Below are 17,424 nucleotides of genomic sequence, written 5' to 3' on the forward strand. Positions count from 1 at the left end.
TTGCGGTAGGGAATCATGTCTTTTATGCCTTAGTGTTGTTGTTTTTCAACATGACTAAATTTGCTTCAGGATGTAAATAAAGCACTATATATATGAATTCAACAAACCTAACCTCTTCCCCATCTTTCATTTCTGTATGCAAAGCTTTTCTTCTAACCCTTCCTTGTACTCTATCCTGTTTCCTTTACACAGCTGGGCCAGTTCCGATGCTACGGGCCAGTTTCACAGCTCCAGCCTTGGACCGATGCAGACTCCTCCCTTTTTCTCTACGCGGGTGACACTCTGGGCAACGTTTATTCCTTGGAGTGGGGCTCCGTCTCTGCTTGAGGGACGTGGCTTTCGGGGTAGAGCTCCTGCCAGCAGCCTCTTAAGCCTGGCACTTCTCCTTTCCAGACATGAATGCAGCTGTTTTGCTGCTACCTCCTCAGCCTTGCCCCTACCCTCTCAGCAGCTGGAATCTGCAGATCCCGCATGGCTTCTTAGTTGATGTGGAGGCCGTGATTCTGTCACAGCCTATGCTTGCTTAGCAACTGTAGGCCACAGAATTCAGATACCATGTGAGGAACCACCTTAGAAACCTGGCTGGAGTCTGGGGTTTAGCCAATCAAGCTTTGTAGCTCACCTCTACCTAACCACAGAGGTGAAAGACAAGTTTCAGAAGGGCTAAATCTATTGTGTGTACAGATTTCCCCTGCGCCCCCTTTGCCTTCAAAATACTGTGATGACAAATTTGCAACCACTGATGCCTTCTGTATAGTGTTTTTATTTTGCTAATATGCCTTCCCTTATTTTACAAGTCAATTAAGAAATAAAATGGAGCAATGTCAACCATTTTTGTGTTCCTCTGTGCTAAAGAACCCGTACTTAGTAAACAGTGAGGAGCAGCAGGGCTGAGAAATGGCAACGTGGGCTGGCGCTGTGCTTTGAAGCCCGGATATTGGGCCTTCAAGGCACAGCATAGGGGCATCTTTGAAAGTCCCTGTGCTTTGTGGCAAGACTTCAGAAGCTCCTTTTGGCTTGGCTGGGTCACCTTTATACTTGTCCCCACGTGACATCCTATGCAGTTGACAAAAGGGTTTGTGTGACCAAAATTGCCTTTTGGGTAATAAGAGAGACCTCCTGAGCTGAAACTCTGCTTTAAGGCATGGAATGGGGAAGCTTTCTGAGACAAGAGGCCCCCATTCTTTCGTTGCATGCCTTCCTGGGAGGAGGAAGAGAACATGCCAGTAGAGACTGAGGCCACCACTCCACAACCAGTCTCTCACACCTTTCTTCATTATTGAAGAAGGGGAGGAGGGGAAAGACATATAGCAAGAAGGGGAGTCCTGTACCCCTCCCCCGACACTCAGCTGACTGGGAAACAGCAAAGGAGGCACCTGCACCTTTGCAGTCCACTGTTTCAAGGGGCCTTGAGGCATCACCTTCCTTTGCCCTCTCCTTGTCTTGCTTCAAGGGGATTCCAGAGCACTTGGCAAGCATCAGAAGAGGCGTGTTACTACTGACTGATCTGCAGAAGCAGCAGTTGTGGGCTTAGAAGGGTGAAGAAACAGGTGAAGCACCTTAAACCCCAGGGGAGGGAAGGGCTGTTGAAATAACTTGAGAAAGGCTTTGCAGGCCTACAGCCCACTGCTGCTCCAAGGCTTTAGTTGTTCCACAGTCTTCCTAACACAACACCATAGCCTGCTTTCTACAAAAGGGGTGCCTTTGTCAACTCCCTTAACAAGGCCAGTGTATTAAACCAAGTTTTAATCAACTGCACTCTAGGAATAAAATTCCATGGAAGGAGGTCAAGTTCTCAAGTCTCTCAGCTTAAAGGCACTTGAGACGTCAGCTTGGAAAAAACAAGGCCTGTGGTTTTTCTGTTGCCGTCGTCCTCTGCTTTGCCTGCTGAACTTCACCAGAGCTGGGTGAAATTGAAGCGCACCTTGAGGAGGTACTTCATGCGCACCTGCCGTGGGTCGTAGACAATGAACTCGTTGTAGTTCAGGGTGTAGCCGTTGGGGTTCACCACCCCGGTTTCTGCAGCAGGGCCCAGGGGGACCAGAGCCCCATGGCTGCCAGGGAAGGAAAAAGAGAACACAGTGTTTAGAAATTCATGTTGCACACAAGCACCCATGTGCCTCGCCTGCACCAGGAGTGTTTTTAATCAGAGATCTAGTTACAGGTAGGTAGCCGTGTTGGGCTGCCGTAGTCAAAACAAAATAGAAAAATTCCTTCCGGTAGCACCTTAGAGACCAACTAAGTTATTGGTATGAGCTTTCGTGTGCAAACTTAGTTGGTCTCTAAGGTGCTACCGGAAGGAATTTTTTTATTTGTTCAGAGATGCATGGAAACGCCCTGGTCCACAAATCTCTCTGCTGCCTTAAGGACAGCCTTTGAATTTTCAGCCAGGTAGTCTTTCTCCACCCACTCCAAACTCACAGTGTCATGCTGTTGGCCGGGGACGGCGCCATCTTGCCAAGCCCTTTGGTGCAATGTTTGCTGGTCAGCAGTTTCTCCGCTTCAGGGTTTGCCTCCAACAGTTCGTTGCATTCGCCCAGAGCTACCTACAGAGGCAGGAGAGCAGAACTTCATCCCCAGCTCATGCATTCATCACTTGAATATTTGAAACACTGTAGCTGAACTCCTGTAAATGGCCTCTAATTTGAGAAGCGATCAGAGGAAGGAGGAATATGTGGCGGTGATGGGTTGTGGGGATACTGGTTTTACAAGGTTGAGCCCCAGGTCTGGCCCAGGCACACATCCCCCTTTCCCTTACACTTTTTAAAAGTTATTTTAACATTTTGTTTGGTTTTTTTTTAATGTAGTATGTCCAGTTGTCCTGTATGCAATGTATGGAGTAGTGCCATCTCAGCTCACTGCAATCTTAACTGCACAGAGGCACCTGTTTTAATATTAGTTATCAATTCTTGCATTTGGATCCCAAATAGCTCAGAGTGGGGGGCATTGTTCTCCCTCATCTCACTCCCCACAACAGCCCTGTGAGGTAGTTTAGGCTGAGAGGCAGTGCCTTGGTCCAAGTGGGGATTTGAACCCTGGTCACTCCCAGGTCCTAGTCAGATGCTCTAACCACTATGGCTAATTTGTACTGAACCAGCAGTTCTTGCCAGTAAGCTAAAGGCTAGTCAGAGGGTTCAATCCATCTACCGTCTACAGAGCCCATAGCACCCCGCTGTCACTCCTCAACTCAGCAACAAGTCCTGCCAGCCTAAGTCTCTCTTTCTCTCCAAAAGTCAGCCTAAACTGGGCCTATACTCTGCAAATTTGAATCACAGGGCTGCCCCACCGAGTCTTTTATGTATTTATTTACACTCCAGGGAAGGCTAGAGCTGGGGTAAGCAGTTATTTTGGACTACAGTTCCCTTCATTCCCCTTTTTTCTTTTAATACATTTTATTAATTTTTACATAAAGTTTCCAAAAGGCATACAACATATTTTCTTATCTTATACAATGTTTTGGACTTCCATCCACCACATTTGAAGATTTTTCAGTCTTTATCACTTAATCTGCATTTCATTAGTTTCACTATTATTTTTAATAGTCCTTCACTAATAATTCTCTTCATGCTTTTCTCTGCAATATTTCACATAGACCTCCTTACAAAACTTCTTGTAGTCCTACTAGCGTAATCTGTTGATTACAATTACTCTTCAAATAATTCCTCTGAGAATCTCTGATCCTGCAGGTTTCGAATCCTTCCTGTCATTTTATCTAATCCTGCATAGTCCGTTAATTTCATCTGCCCTTCATTCCCGTTTTTTGTGTGCATATAAATTGTGATTTTTTTTATCACTTAGTTTTGATACTGCTTAGTATTAAAACACCTCTAAGCAGTGTGCACACAAACACAAAAAAACAACAGACAACTTAAAATGAAATATTACAAAAACACACAGTTACATATAAAACCCGGAACTGAGGGAATTGTAGTCTACGTGTGCAGGCGCTCTTTGCCCCCTCACCCCAAAATGGGATGCAGATCTCACCTCCGACAGCAACAGCAAGCCGACGTCTTTCTCACGGGTGGCAAAGCAGTAGTTGGCACTCTTGGAGGACATGTCAGCAAAGTAGATTCCTTTCCCAAACTTGAAGGGAACGAAAGGAAGCTCAGTAAGGTCAGCCCTGCCATGAGGTGAGCCAGGAGCAACAGGGCAAGAGCTCAGCAGAGGACAAAGTGGGGAGACTCACCATGTAGCCAGTGACGGGGGCTTCTGGGGGGGCCACCCGCAACCCGTGACTCAATATCCCTGCCCAGTTGCCCAGGCGCGATCCGTGCCACAGCAGTGTCCTGAGAAAGGGGAAGAAGCCCAGAAGAGAATCACAATGGGGATCTCTAGGCTGAGAGCCAGCATGGTGTCTCAACCTGTGGGTCCCCAGATGTTGTTGGACTACAACTCCCATCATCCCTGAGCTCTGGCCTTGCTACTTAGGGGTGATGGGAGTTGTAGTTCAACAACATCTGGGGACCCACAGGTTGAGAAAGGCTGGATTAGAGATTACAGTGCTGGGCTAGGATTTCAGGGGGGTTGGACTAGATGAGCCTTGGGGGTCCCCTTCCAAGTCTACAATTCTAGAATGATATGGCTCATGAGAGCCAGGTTCAAATCCCCACTTGAGCTCACTGCAAGACCTTGGGCCAGTTGCTCGCTCTCAGGCTAATGTACCTCGCAGGGTTGTTGTTGTTGTTGTGAGAAGAGAATCATAGCACTGTAGAGTTGGAAGGGACCCTGAGGGTCATCTAAGTCCAGCCCCCTGCAATGCAGGAATACGCAGCTGTCCCATACGGGGGATCAAACCTGCAACCTTGGGGTTAGAAACACCATGCTCTAACCGACTGAGCTATCCAGGACGGATATGTAGGCCACACTTTTGAGCTTCTTGGGGGAAAGGTGGCCTATATAAATGCAATAAATAAATAAAAACAGGCTCAAGTGGGGTGTCTCTCTCCTCGACCCCACCCCGCTCCTTCCACTTACCGGTTGGGGAGGTCGGAGCGGAAGGTCGAGTTTGGATCGGAGCCCTCCTTGTTTAGCACAAAGGCCTCCAGCAGCGTCATGGTGTAATCTTGGTGCGTGGGAGCGTGAGTGGACAACAGGTAGCGCTCTAAGACCTGGGAAGGAGTAGGGAACTATCAGAGGAGAAGCAACAACTCCCCACATATTTTTATTTTTTTAAAGCATGGGCAGAGTTTTCCTGGGACTTCCTCCCCCCACCCCGGGCCCAGTCCCCTTCCCCCACATACTGGGAAGTCAGGGCTATCCCTCTCCAAAGGTCGAATCTCACAGCTGAGGCCGCGATAGTTCCGGTCTAGCGGGTGCTCTTTGTCCAGCTGCTCTGACCGCACCAGTTTAATGGCAGCACGGATCTCGCCGAGAGCCTTGAGGGGCAAAAGGAAAGCAGGCGGGAGTGGCAGGAGCGTTTTCACAGGACAGCAGGACCACCAGCACTACCCAAATTGATCCATCCATGGTGGGCATCTTCTGTCTGTTGATTGATTGATTGATTGGGATAGTCTCAATCAGTTCCTTCTCCCACTCCCCATCTGGAATGAAGGGAGTTAGGAGGCTTGAGGCCCAGTCACTCATTGCTCCAAATTTGCATGGGAAGGAAATTCAATTTCCTTTAAAAAGATATATTTACAATTTTGTTGAGACTATTAGTGAATTAAATAAGAATGAAGAACAAAGAAAGAATATGTTATGTCATTTTGTTATTGCTGTTCTTCTTTGCTTTAAAAGAATTTTTTTTTTAAAAAAAAAATGAAATTCCCTTTCCTAGCATGATCTTGGCATTCTGCTGGCCAGATACTGGGGGCATCCCATTCGCTCCCCCCACTTGCATTTGAGCTCTCTTACCTCCAGCAGCTGAGCCTTCTCCTGCAGCTCCTCTTCTGTGCTGATCAGCGGAGGGGTCCTCAGTCTGCAAAAGGGGATCGGGATGGGGGCACAGACTTTAGGAAAGGTTGTAGAAACGAAGGGGGGGTATATACATTCATTGGGTTTTGCACTCCTACACACACTGTTCTACACTTGCAAAGAATTGGTCCTTTCGTGCGGCAGCAACTGCTCTCTGCAACTCCCCAGTTATGAAATATTAGGCAGGTACCTTCACTGTTGATGTTTTCAACAGCTGCTACAAACTTTAAGGAATGCCTATCCATGCTGGGAATTTTACCATATATAGGTAAAGGTAAAGGGACCCCTGACCATTAGGTCCAGTCATGACCGACTCTGGGGTTGGGGCGCTCATCTCGCTTTATTGGCCAAGGGAGCCAGCATACAGCTTCTGGGTGATGTGCCAGCATGACTAAGCCGCTTCTGGCGAAACCAGAGCAGCGCACGGAAACGCCGTTTACCTTCCCACCAGAGCAGTACCTATTTATCTACTTGCACTTTGACGTGCTTTCAAACTGGTAGGTTGGCAGGAGCTGGGACCAAGCAACGGGAGCTCACCCCGTCGCGGGGATTCGAACTGCCGACCTTCTGATTGGCAAGTCTAGGCTCTGTAGTTTAACCCACAGCACCACCCGCGTTCCTTGGTTTTTATACTTGGTTTAAAACTGTTGAGTTTATCTATATTTTGGTACACATTATTCTAGTTTCTAATGCTTGATTTGATCAATATTTTCTTATGTGCCTATGTAAAGAACGCAGAGGACTGTTGTCGCTGACAACATGAAAAGAGCCTGGAGGATGAGGCGATTGGTCCTTCTGCATCCACACCGTGGCAGGAAGGGGGGGGGGGAGGCATATATTACATGATTGTGAATAACTTGGAAAGTGGGTTGTACGGAGTTCTGAGTATAGAGAGACAACAGAGTCCCATCCCTGAGCCACTGGGAGCCCAAGGTAAGGAGGGTTGCCCCTGGCCTGGCAGCACTAACCCAAAATCATGGGGAATCCGCGTGTAGAATTCATTGCAGGCCTCCACCAGGGCACGGCCGGTCTGCTTCCGCTTGAGACATGCCTCTACCTTTTGCAGCGATTGGTACCCTGCGCTGATCTGTTCAGCCGTCAGCTTTCCTGGAGGGGACATGGGAGAGAGAAGAACTCAGCCCAAGGTGTTTCTGTCTGCCCCCCAAAAGTTACTGGGCTTTATGCCTTAACTTGCCCAAGCAATGCAGCCCATTTGAAATGACATAGAAAGCAACAATTCTCCCAATGGTGTAGCACAGTGGAATTAAAACAACAACTACTAGGGGCTCCCACCCCTGCACACGCCACTCGCCTACATGACCCCCCTTGCCTAAACCACAACTATTCACCCCTCCCTTTGCTGCCGCCGCTATTGTGGAGGAAGGAGAAAGAAAGGGCCAAAGTCTATTGGCGGCCATGAGAACTGTAGCGTGACGACATCCTTAGGGTTTTATTATATAGTATGAGACATTTGCTTCCAGATTTCACTCCAAACGTAAGAACACAAGAAGAGCCTGCTGGATCAGGCCAATGGCCCATCCAATACCCAGTAGTCAACCAGATGCCTGTGGGAAACCCGCAAGCTGGATTCGAGCATGAGAACACTCTCTCCTCTTGTGGTTTCCAGATTTCTGTATTAAAAGATTTCCTCTTTGCCACTCTTCTCTCTTTAGAGCTCCTGAACTAAGATATAAAAGTGACAAGTTAGGGCCACTTGCCTAGAGGAGCCTTCTTGGTGTCATACTTCATCTCCACCACCATTTCCTCCATGGTGCGGATGCTGCAAATCAGCTCCACCAAGGCCTGAACTCGTGGGTCCAGCTGTGACACAGGCTTGGGGCACGAGGCTGTCTTCTGCGAGGCAGCTTTCTCCTCCTTCTGGAAAGAATGTAAAGCAAAAGATTATGAGGCAGAGCGTCCTTCAGCCACAAGACCGCCCCTCCCTGCTCTTTCCCTCCCTGAAGTCTCACTGCATCATTGGCTTCATAGTCCAGGTGGAGAATATCATATTTGCCAGGAACCTTCTGGAAGCTGCAACGCTTGGTCCACTCATTCTTGGTTTTGTCCAAAAACCTAAAAGAGGTAGAGGAAAGAAGACGTGAGACCAGTTCAAGGAGGGCAGGCATTGGATGGGATGGGGGAATACCTCCAAAATTCCCAATGTGACTCACTTTTTGGTGAAGGTGTCTTTGGCTTTAGCTAAATCTCCAGCACAACTCACAAGCGAGTGCTGACCCGGCTTACCAACTGAGAAGGAAAGAGACAAAGAGAGAATGGGGGAAGGCTAAGAAAAAAACACACCATTGTAGAGTGTGGGACAGTGGAAGAGACGATGTGTTGCTTTCTGGAGCTGTGAAGGAAGTCCAAGAGCCGTGCCTCCAAGGGATGGTTTCTACAGAGCCACAACCACACACTTTGGAATGAGGGAAGCAGATAACTGCTTTGCTATATGGGGCCAATCCAATGCTCTGTCTCCGACAGTGGTCAACCAGATTGCTGGGGCAAAGCTCACAAACAAGACTTGAAAGTGAGATTTCCCATCTTGTTGCAATCCATCATGAGCAACCAGAGGTTCAACTTTGAGTAGACCCTTTGAAATCAACGCAAGTAGGTGAGCCATGTCTATTGATTTCCATGGGGCTACTCTGAGTATAGGGACGCGGGTGGCGCTGTGGGTTAAACCACAGAGCCTAGGGCTTGCCGATCAGAAGGTCGGCGGTTCGAATCCCCGTGACGGGGTGAGCTCCCATTGCTCGGTCCCAGCTCCTGCCAACCTAGCAGTTCAAAAGCACATCAAAGTGCAAGTAGATAAATAGGTACTGCTCTGGTGGGAAGGTAAACAACATTTTCGTGTGCTGCTCTGGTTTGCCAGAAGCGGCTTAGTCATGCTGGCCACATGAGCCAGAAGTTATACGCCGGCTCCCTCGGCCAATAAAGCGAGATGAGCGCCGCAACCCCAGAGTCGGTCACGACTGGACTGAGTGGTCAGGGGTCCCTTTACCTTTACCTACTCTGCATATGACTAACTTTGGATACAACTCCAAATGTTATACAGCCTCTAGGGGCTCCATCCTCAGCGACTGTGTCATACGATCGCCCCCAAGTTCATGACTCACCACGCCCCCAACGCATCCAGACGCTGTAGTTCCGGGCTCTGTCATCCTCCAACAACTGGATTAGGTAGTATTTGTTGTTGTTGAATTGGAGGTTTGTCTGGGAGGAACCAAGGAGAAGGAAGACGGTGAGAGCAGATCAGTGGCAGCACCCCTCCCTGAAAAAGTTCATCTGGTGCATATGTTATAGTCATGCCTAGCCCTGATCTGGTACGGGGTCCTTGGGGGATAAACCAGATACTCCACAGATTGAGGAACTTGAGGACCAAGCAGGTCCCCTAGAACCACAGCTGAAGGACCCTCAGTTGGGAATCTGCTGAAGAACACTTGCGGCTGTCAGAGGAAGAGGTGGAGCCACTTCCCGGTCTCAAATAACTCCAGAGCCCCCAAAGCTCCGGATCTGGGCTGTTGTGCAATTTGAGAAAAGTATCTCCTCGTGAGCAAGTGATGCCCCCCCTTCCCAAGCAAAGTATATATACCTCCCCTCCCCGGGACTGTTTAATCTTCACACCAACCCTGCAATTGTAGGTTAGGCAGAGAGATTGGCTCACGGTTTGTGGCTAAGTGGGGATTTGAACATGAGTCTCCCTGTTTGCTTCCATCACCCTGCGCTATACAGGCATCTAGTTTAACTATCCACTAAAATGCAGGTGAAAAGTAGCCTACAAGCCCGCTCACCTGATTCAACATCACATCGTAAACGTCGTCTCCCTCACAATAAACGTGAGCCTTGTTTGGGAAGGAAGAGCAGCAGGAAAGAGAGAAGAAAAAAGATGGTTATTTTCAGAGCAAAATGATTAGAAAATAGCATGAGCAGAGGTGGCTAACCTTTTAATTTTTTTTTAGCCAAGCGGGATCGAGCTACCAAGCTAGATTGACCAGCCAACTGTTGTGGCCCAACATGCCTGTTCTTAAGTCCTTGGTAAGCTTTTACTTCAGAATGCAGGTACTTGTCATCGTCCCCCACCACTGACCTTGTTGTTGGGCTCCAACTGCCAACAGCCCTGGGGCAATATGAGGGAATTTGTAGTCTGGAACATCTGAAAGGCCATAGGGAAGGCCCATCCCTGTTATTATTCAAAGAGTAGTACAATACAGTGGTACCTTGGTACTCAAACAACTTGGAACCCAAACACTGCAAACCCAGAAGTGTTCTGGTTTGCGAACTTTTTCTGGAAGCTGAACCTGCTCTGTTTGAGTGTTATGCTTCTGATTTGAGTGCCACGCTTCCGTTTTGAGTGTTACGCTGAGGTCTGTCTGTTTTTGCTGTTTATTTTGCCTTTTTGTGGCTCTTTTTTGTTTGTTATTCTGATTGTGTGGAACCCAGTTCAGCTACACAGGTTGTACAATGATAATAAAGGTATTATTATTATTATTATTATTATTATTATTATTATTACTATTATTACTGATTGATTGAATGTGTTACTGCAGTACATTGTTTGTTGTTTTCATTTTAGGGATCAATGGTCTTGTTAGATAGCAAAATTCATGTTAAATTGCTGTTTTAGGGGTTGTTTATAAAAGTCTGGAACGGATTAATCCATTTTGCATTACTTTCTATCGGAAAGCGTGCCTTGATTTTGGAACGGACTGCCAGAACAGATTAAGTTTGAGAAACAAGCTACCACTGTAAATTAAAAACCACCTCCCTTCTGTTTTTGAACGTGCGTTTTATATGTTTTCAGTCAGGAGGGGCTGCTATTATGAGGCTTAGCTAAGGTGGTGCTCGCCTCCAAATCCCTTCAGCCCCAGAATGACAGGCCGAGGGTCAGGAATGGTAGTTTCAGCAAACTAGAGGCCAACAGTTTTCCATTCATGCCAGTAGGTGCCTTACATTGCCCAGCTTGGTAGAGCATTCTGGATCCACGGGTGCTTTTCCCTTCACTATCAGCGTCCTCACGGCCTCTGCGGGGGGAAAGGAGGAGGTGGGTTGGAGCACAGATGTGCTGATTAAATTCACCCCGATCCCTCACAAACTTGGCATCTACGACGCTACTAGCTAGCCTCTTAAGAACCTCGGCATTTCTTTAAAAATATACACGGTTCTAGTTCCTGAGAGTGTTAATCCCGAGCTGCTTAAAAGCAGGCAGTACGTTCTGGCAATAAACACAGCCAGCAGCCTCCTGGGAGAGGTGCTTCAGTTCATGCTATAAATCACCACCTGCTTATATCCCCAAGGTCTGAGCTGCTAGGCTCAAGTTGTTGGGGGATTTGGCTGACAGGCCGATCCACTAAGACCTGTCCATTTGGCTGTTACCCTTGTTATCTGTGTCTCCTTGAGATGTTGCGGTATCCCCTCCGCCCCGGGCCTTCTTAGCAGGAACGGGGCTTTCGGTCCCTGAGATGCTGTTGCTTGGCTGGGATCCTCCATCCTCAGTCTCTGCAGCATCTGAAAGAGAGAGAAAAGCCCAAGGTGGAGCAGGCCTGCTGGTTGCAGGTTCTGAAAAGTGTAAGAGAGATTTTGGGAGGCTATGAACTAGTTCTACCTTGGCATAAATATATCCCCATCTATATATCTCCCAGGGACGCGGGTGGTGCTGTGGGTTAAACCACAGAGCCTAGGACTTGCCGATCAGAAGGTCGGCAGTTCGAATCCCCATGGCGGGGTGAGCTCCCGTTGCTTGGTCCCTGCTCCTGCCAACCTAGCAGTTCAAAAGCACGTCAAAGTGCAAGTAGATAAATAGGTACCACTCCAGCGGGAAGGTAAACGGCGTTTCCGTGCACTGCTCTGGTTTGCCAGAAGCGGCTTAGTCATGCTGGCCACATGACCCGGAAGCTGTACGCCGGCTCCCTCGGCCAGTAAAGCGAGATGAGCGCCGCAACCCCAGAGCCGGCCACAACTGGACCTAATGGTCAGGGGTCCCTTTACCTTTATATATCTCCCACACACCCCTCTCATTTTTTCGTATCATTTTTATGAAGTTTCCAAAAATATTTCAAAACATTTATCATCATATACATTTTTAAACAGTTTCCTCTTGACTTTCCACCCCTCCTTTCCTGTTTATTTTTTTAAACTTCTTTTTATTAGCTGTTTTATAACACATATATTGTTGTTGTCTAAACCCTGCTATCATTAATCCTTTCAGTAATCCACTGCTTATTTTTCAAATCCTACCGGAGACTTCATATATGGGTGATAATTTGATGGATAATCCATCAGTTGTTTCCATTCTTCCTTAAACACTTCGTCAACATGTCCTCTTGATTTCACTGTTAATTTCGCCATTTCAGCCCCGCCCCCTCTCCATTCTGCACCCGTGCAATGAAAAGGCATTATTGGAAGGGAAGGGAATATTTTGGCCTGGCAAAAACATTCAAGGTGGGTGCAATGCAGGACTGCAGCACAGGGAGAGTCCTACAGGCATGCTAGGTCCACAGGCCTGAGCTTCCCAACCTTTCTTGCTGGCCTTTCTTGCAACGCTAATCTGAAGCCTCAATGAGGACTGGAAGAATGCAAAGTATTATCACCAACGTAAAACCCTACATCCTTGTACCTGACTCCCTGCGTTCCATCAGACGTTCAAACCCAGTCCGGCTGTTGGTCTGCACCATGCGGGCTGTGTCCAGCTTGTAGCGTGTCCGCCCAACCATCACTTCCACTGTGGGTTCTCCATGGCCATTCCTGGCTGCCTGCAGGGCCAGGCAGGTGTCCACAGGGTAAGGAAGCCACTCGCCTTCTTCGTCTCCTTGCCAGCACCAAACAAAATCTGGACCAGCACAGTGGCAGGGAGAGAGCAGGAGGAGAGAAGATTTCTCAGTCAAAATTGGCGAAGCAAGTCCTAAGGCACTAGGAGGCATTTTCTAGCAATCCTTCAGTGAGGAGAAATGGGTAAATGAACATGTGCCCAGAGGAACACTTGCCTTCAAGGCAAAGGGCACAACAGGGGTGGTTTTGATGGTGCTGGACTCCAACTCCCATCAGCCCCAGGCAACAAGGTCAGGAATGATGGACATTGTAGTCCAACACGGCCTGGAGGGCCACATGTTCCGTATCCCTGCGCTAAGGGCCAAAACCTGCAGTGATGTCCCCTCACTGCCCAACAAGGCTTTGCCACCCAACATGGGCTGCATTTAACCTGCTGACACACCCCTGTCTGCACTGAGCAGCAAATCTGTCTTGCATTTGAAGTGCGACACTGTAGGTGATGCTGCAGCCAGGGAAAGCACCATGAAAAGCACTTTGCATTTTATTCCAGGAACTCATGGTGGGTTCCATGGAGGTTCCCAGGCTATCTCTCATCCATGCACTGACCAGACGGACCAACCTGCTCAGCTTCCTCATAGCAGTTGCATCACTGCATGACTTCAGACCAGACCCCTGGAAGCTTTCAGCATTTAAACTGCAAATGGACTTCATAGCAAATCCTTTTGAAGGTGCGTACTGTGGCCCTTCTGAAGTTTTGTCTGATGTCATAAGTGTTAGAATTCCTGCTCCATGATTGCAGTCATGGGATTGTTGTCTATCACATGAGAGTGTATGTTTTGACTCCACAAAGTGGGAAGTGACAATGACAGGATGTTTGTGTTACTGTGTTCCATGAAGTGGAACTATTGTCCTTTGTTTTTTCTCTTTGCTGTCTGATGCTAGAGAGAGAGGGAGCCATGTTGCAATGCACTGTGTGTGTTTATATGTAAATAAAGTAGATTAGCCAAAATGCTGAGTTGCTGAGGTCTGTTATGCAAGATGCGAAGACTCTGCAGATCCCTAAGTGTGCAGATATCTGTTGGCATCGGTCGCTGTGATGTTTGGGCAGAAGAAAGCTTTTGAAGCTCCCGAATGATTGACCAGGATGGAGGGAACATGCCAGTCAGGCATGTGTCTCTGCCAAGGTCCTACTCGAGAGTAGGACCAGCTCCTGACAATAAGGACATCAGGCGACTGACAGATGTGTGGGCTTGCTCATCTGTCAAAGTTGGCCCATGGGAAAGGAAAGACTCTTGGTCCGCTGGCGGGATCCACTAAGAAAATGCTAGAAAATTAAAAGTTTGCTCACAAGAATCCTGATCCCGCACAGCTGCAGCCACACGCGATTCCAGCCCCGTCTGTTTATTCCGCTGCAGCATCTTGCACAGGTCCACACAGGACTCCCCGATGTCCGCAGAGAGCTTCCCGGCTCTGTAGGAAACGCAGACGCCTCCAATGTCATCGCCCTGACTCAATTCGGCCTGCCTTCTCCATGTGTGGGGGTCAACAATGGGAGCACCAATGTGGTGAAGGGGCCTGGCTCGGAGAGCAGCTGCTCCACATGCTGAGAGTCCCAGGTTCAATTCCTGGCATCTCCAAATAGAGATTTTTTGGGGGGGAGGGGGACCCTTTCTGCCAGTCAATGAAAACAACACTGACTTAGCTGGACCAATGGTCTGGCTTGGTATAAGGGAACTTCCCAGGTGAGGAATGATGGGAGTTGTCATCTAGCATCTACAGCAGCCTTTCTCAACCACTGCCCCCTCCCAAATGTTGTAGGACTACAACTCCCATCATCCCTAGCTACTGGTCAGGGATGATGGGAGTTGTAGTCCAGCAGCATCCGGAGATCCAAGGTTGAGAAAGGTTGATCTGGAGTGCCACAATCCCCAGCATCTCCAGATAGGGTTGGGGAAAGACCCTCAACCCCTGGAGAGATGCTGCCAGTCAATGTCTAGTGACCCAGTGATCCGACTCCCAATATTAAGCAGCTTCCTGCACTAACTCACCGGGCTGCCTGGCTCAGGATCTCGCTCTGCTCGGGCAAGAACTGCTGCCACCTGTCGCCAGGGGTCTCCCACTCCCAGCGCAGCTCCAGCTCAGCCCCGGCAGTGCTGGGCTCCCCGTTCTGGCGCTCGGGGGCCTTCCGCTTCCGTCTCATCCCTGAGGTGGCGTCAGAGCGTGCAAAGGAGGCTGAGTCGACACCTCACACAATCACCTAAACAAAGAAGCCGAAGTATCACTGGGGATCATTGCAGATGACCTCTACAGCAAGAAGATGCCTCATTCTGGATAGCTCAGTTGGTTAGCGTGTGGTGCTGATAGCACCAAGGTTGCAGGTTTGATCCCCATATGAGACAGTTGCATTGCAGGGGTTGGGACCAGATGATCCTTAGGGTCCCTTCCAACTTTACAGTTCTATGATTCTTCACGCACAGGCTTCAGAACTACATGCCTTACTATGGCAAATACTTAATAAGAGTTTTGTGGCACCTTATACAGGTATAGACCAAAAAAATTATTGCAGCAGAAGCCATACACTTGGTCGTATGTGTAGAAAGTTGTAGCACCACTTCCTGCTTTTTTTGGGGGGGGGGCAGGGGGCGTTCAGGCCAGGCACAGCCAATGGGGCTGTTCTGTCTGAGTGGGCACACCTTTGTGCCACGGACTGCCTTTCTGCCAAATTGCAGGATGCAATTTTAAAATACTAAATCAAATGATGCAAAGTCCTCTCAGGTTGATGGCAGACTTAAGGAAGCAGGGTGGGCTGGCCCAACAGATCTCTTAAGCCACTGGCGGCTCTGTCAGGATCCGGTAGTATATACTCCCTGGCTGTACTGGGTCAGGCCCTCCTTCTGCCTTCCCTCAGACCTTTATGAAGCCACAACAGGGAAGCCTGTGGCTACTCCCCTCTCTCTGGGTCCCATTCCCACTAGGGAGAGGACAAGGAAGAGGAGCAGAAGATTGGCAGGGGGACCCTTCCTGGGCTTGGCAGATGCCCAACAAAGGCTGGCACCCAATGCTGCTCAGATATACATGCACAGGAACAGGAATTGTCAACATGGTGGCCAAAAGGTACCGAAATGAAACAAACACAGAAATGTCACAAGCCGTAACTCTTGCCCATCACTGCCTTTATGGCCCCGATGTTCACAATTCTTATGTACAAGCACACACAACGAACCATTGCTGCTATGTTCACACAAGGGGGCGTTTTATGCACCCAATGAAAAAGCTCCTGCTGCAATCGTCACGCTGGTCTTTCTGCCGGGTTTTGCCTGTGCTTTACCTACCGAACTTCACCAACATTTATCTGGCCCGGAGGACTGTTTCAAATCAGCTGCGGTGAAATGCATTCGTCACACGCCCTCGAGACACCATTTCCGCCCCACTGTGATCCCGCAGATAGAAACCCGGCTCCGGGGAAGTGCGGATTCCTCAGCTACCGCGGTGATACCGACCCCCCAGCGTGACCAAACCTTGCTAATCGTAAGATAAACTAAAAATATGGTGACAATCCGTCAATCAACCGGCGAGCATTATTTCCCAGGACCCACCCCTGGCTCTTCTGGGGCTGAGCTCTTGATCTGAATCGCCCTGCGCGACCGGGCCACTTAACCCCCTCCAGCCCACTTCCCTAATTCCTTGATCCTGAACATCTGAGCCTGCAAGCAAGCTGGTGATCTGCCTCCCGCTTCCTATTATTTTCAAAAAAAAACCCTACCGCAATATGTGTGCAATATCTGTGCAATATTTTCCATCGATTTCCCTCCCTGACCCGCTTTCCCAACCAACCTGTTCCGCGTTGCCTCCTCTTTTCTTTGAAGCTTTTACGAGGCTGCAAACAGCGCCTTTTTCCTGCTCCCGGGGAACGTTCCACGGGCCAGCCCCTTTTTACTTCATTTGCATACGTCTGTTTTGCATGCTACGCCTCGGGCGAATCGATAAAATGCAACCTGCGCGCGCACGCGTAGGGGACCTCCAGCTTTCGCGCCATTGAGGAGGCAGGGAAATGCAAATTAAGAAGCGTTGCATGATGGTCGCCGCTCACAGTTTAGCATTTCCCTCCCTGGCGTTTCTTTTATCTCACTATTATTATTCGTATTAGTATTATTATTATTATTTGTACAGTTCCGAGATTGCGGCCACGAAGGACCTGGCCAATATATGGGTTCCAAGATAATGGATTCTCCGCACCATGACCTTGTTGGCGACTAAACACCGGACACTATATATTGGAATAAGGCTTCACTTCCCGTTGGCTGGGCGGAAGCTCTCCGAAGAGGCCACGTGCTGGGTGTCTGTCACCCTTGTTGCGCCTCTGGGAAGGTCTGAGAGAAGGGCCGATCATCACCCTAGCAGGGTGCCGCCTCCTGGAGGTGGGTGAGTCCCCAGCGATACGGGTCCCGGCGAAGTCCGATATTGGGCAGGAGAAGCTGGAAACGGGGGAACTCCCCCCCCCCTCCAGCGGATGCCTCCGTGGCTCGCTTGGGATTTGGGAATGACTCACGGCCAGCAATCTTGAGTACAATGGGAAGAGGTGAAGCGTAAGCGAACAGCGGCTTCATAACCCAATTCAGACTAGTCTCCATCCAGCATTTTCCAGTTTCCAGCATCACCATTGTTTTTATAGCAAAAAATAAAATAAAATAGAAACTAGGAGAAACTAGTCCGAGCCGAGCCTACGGTGTGCAATTCCACTCC

The 17,424-nt window shown here is 48.9% G+C and overlaps 2 protein-coding genes across 5 annotated transcripts in view; one reads left to right on the forward strand and one right to left on the reverse strand.

Moving 5' to 3' along the window:
• TEP1 (telomerase associated protein 1) overlaps window positions 1-831 on the forward strand; it is a gene marked incomplete at its 5' end in the record, with an annotated part of 57,869 nt that extends 57,038 nt beyond the window's left edge. For all 3 annotated transcript variants that reach the window (XM_081165796.1, XM_081165797.1, XM_081165798.1), the window contains one exon: window positions 193-831. In XM_081165796.1, coding sequence (XP_081021922.1) covers window positions 193-327 — 135 coding nt within the window. In that variant the 3' untranslated portion in view covers window positions 328-831. The remainder of the gene's footprint in view (window positions 1-192) is intronic.
• On the reverse strand, window positions 748-16,672 carry PARP2 (poly(ADP-ribose) polymerase 2). Of its 2 annotated transcripts, none has more exons than XM_081165880.1 (19): window positions 16,516-16,672; window positions 14,730-14,938; window positions 14,030-14,151; window positions 12,530-12,742; window positions 11,290-11,421; window positions 10,867-10,937; window positions 9,708-9,758; window positions 9,033-9,129; window positions 8,088-8,163; window positions 7,887-7,989; window positions 7,635-7,794; window positions 6,885-7,023; window positions 5,857-5,920; window positions 5,244-5,378; window positions 4,978-5,111; window positions 4,190-4,289; window positions 3,988-4,086; window positions 2,422-2,546; window positions 748-2,054 (listed from the first exon to the last, which is right to left on the reverse strand). In XM_081165880.1, the coding sequence occupies exons 2-19, from the start codon at window positions 14,879-14,881 to the stop codon at window positions 1,895-1,897; spliced, it is 2,133 nt and encodes a 710-aa protein (XP_081022006.1). In that variant the 5' UTR covers window positions 14,882-14,938; window positions 16,516-16,672; the 3' UTR covers window positions 748-1,894. The 2 variants fall into 2 exon arrangements, with proteins under 2 accessions (XP_081022006.1, XP_081022007.1); XM_081165881.1 differs by lacking the exon at window positions 16,516-16,672 and adding an exon at window positions 16,014-16,265.
• Between the last annotated feature and the right edge of the window lie 752 nt (window positions 16,673-17,424).

Source organism: Podarcis bocagei (assembly GCF_964188305.1).
Source record: "Podarcis bocagei genome assembly, chromosome: 13".
NCBI lineage: Eukaryota > Metazoa > Chordata > Lepidosauria > Squamata > Lacertidae > Podarcis > Podarcis bocagei.

Bases quoted from the DNA above. Each gene is read 5' to 3' on its own strand.
- PARP2 (XM_081165880.1), bottom strand. From the start codon at position 14,881: ATGAGACGGAAGCGGAAGGCCCCCGAGCGCCAGAACGGGGAGCCCAGC. The intron at 7,795-7,886 runs GTGAGACTTCAG...CATTCTTTCCAG, and splicing joins ACTATGAAGCCAATGATGCA to AAGGAGGAGAAAGCTGCCTC. The intron at 2,055-2,421 runs GTGAGTTTGGAG...CTTCCCTGGCAG, and splicing joins CCGGCCAACAGCATGACACT to CCATGGGGCTCTGGTCCCCC.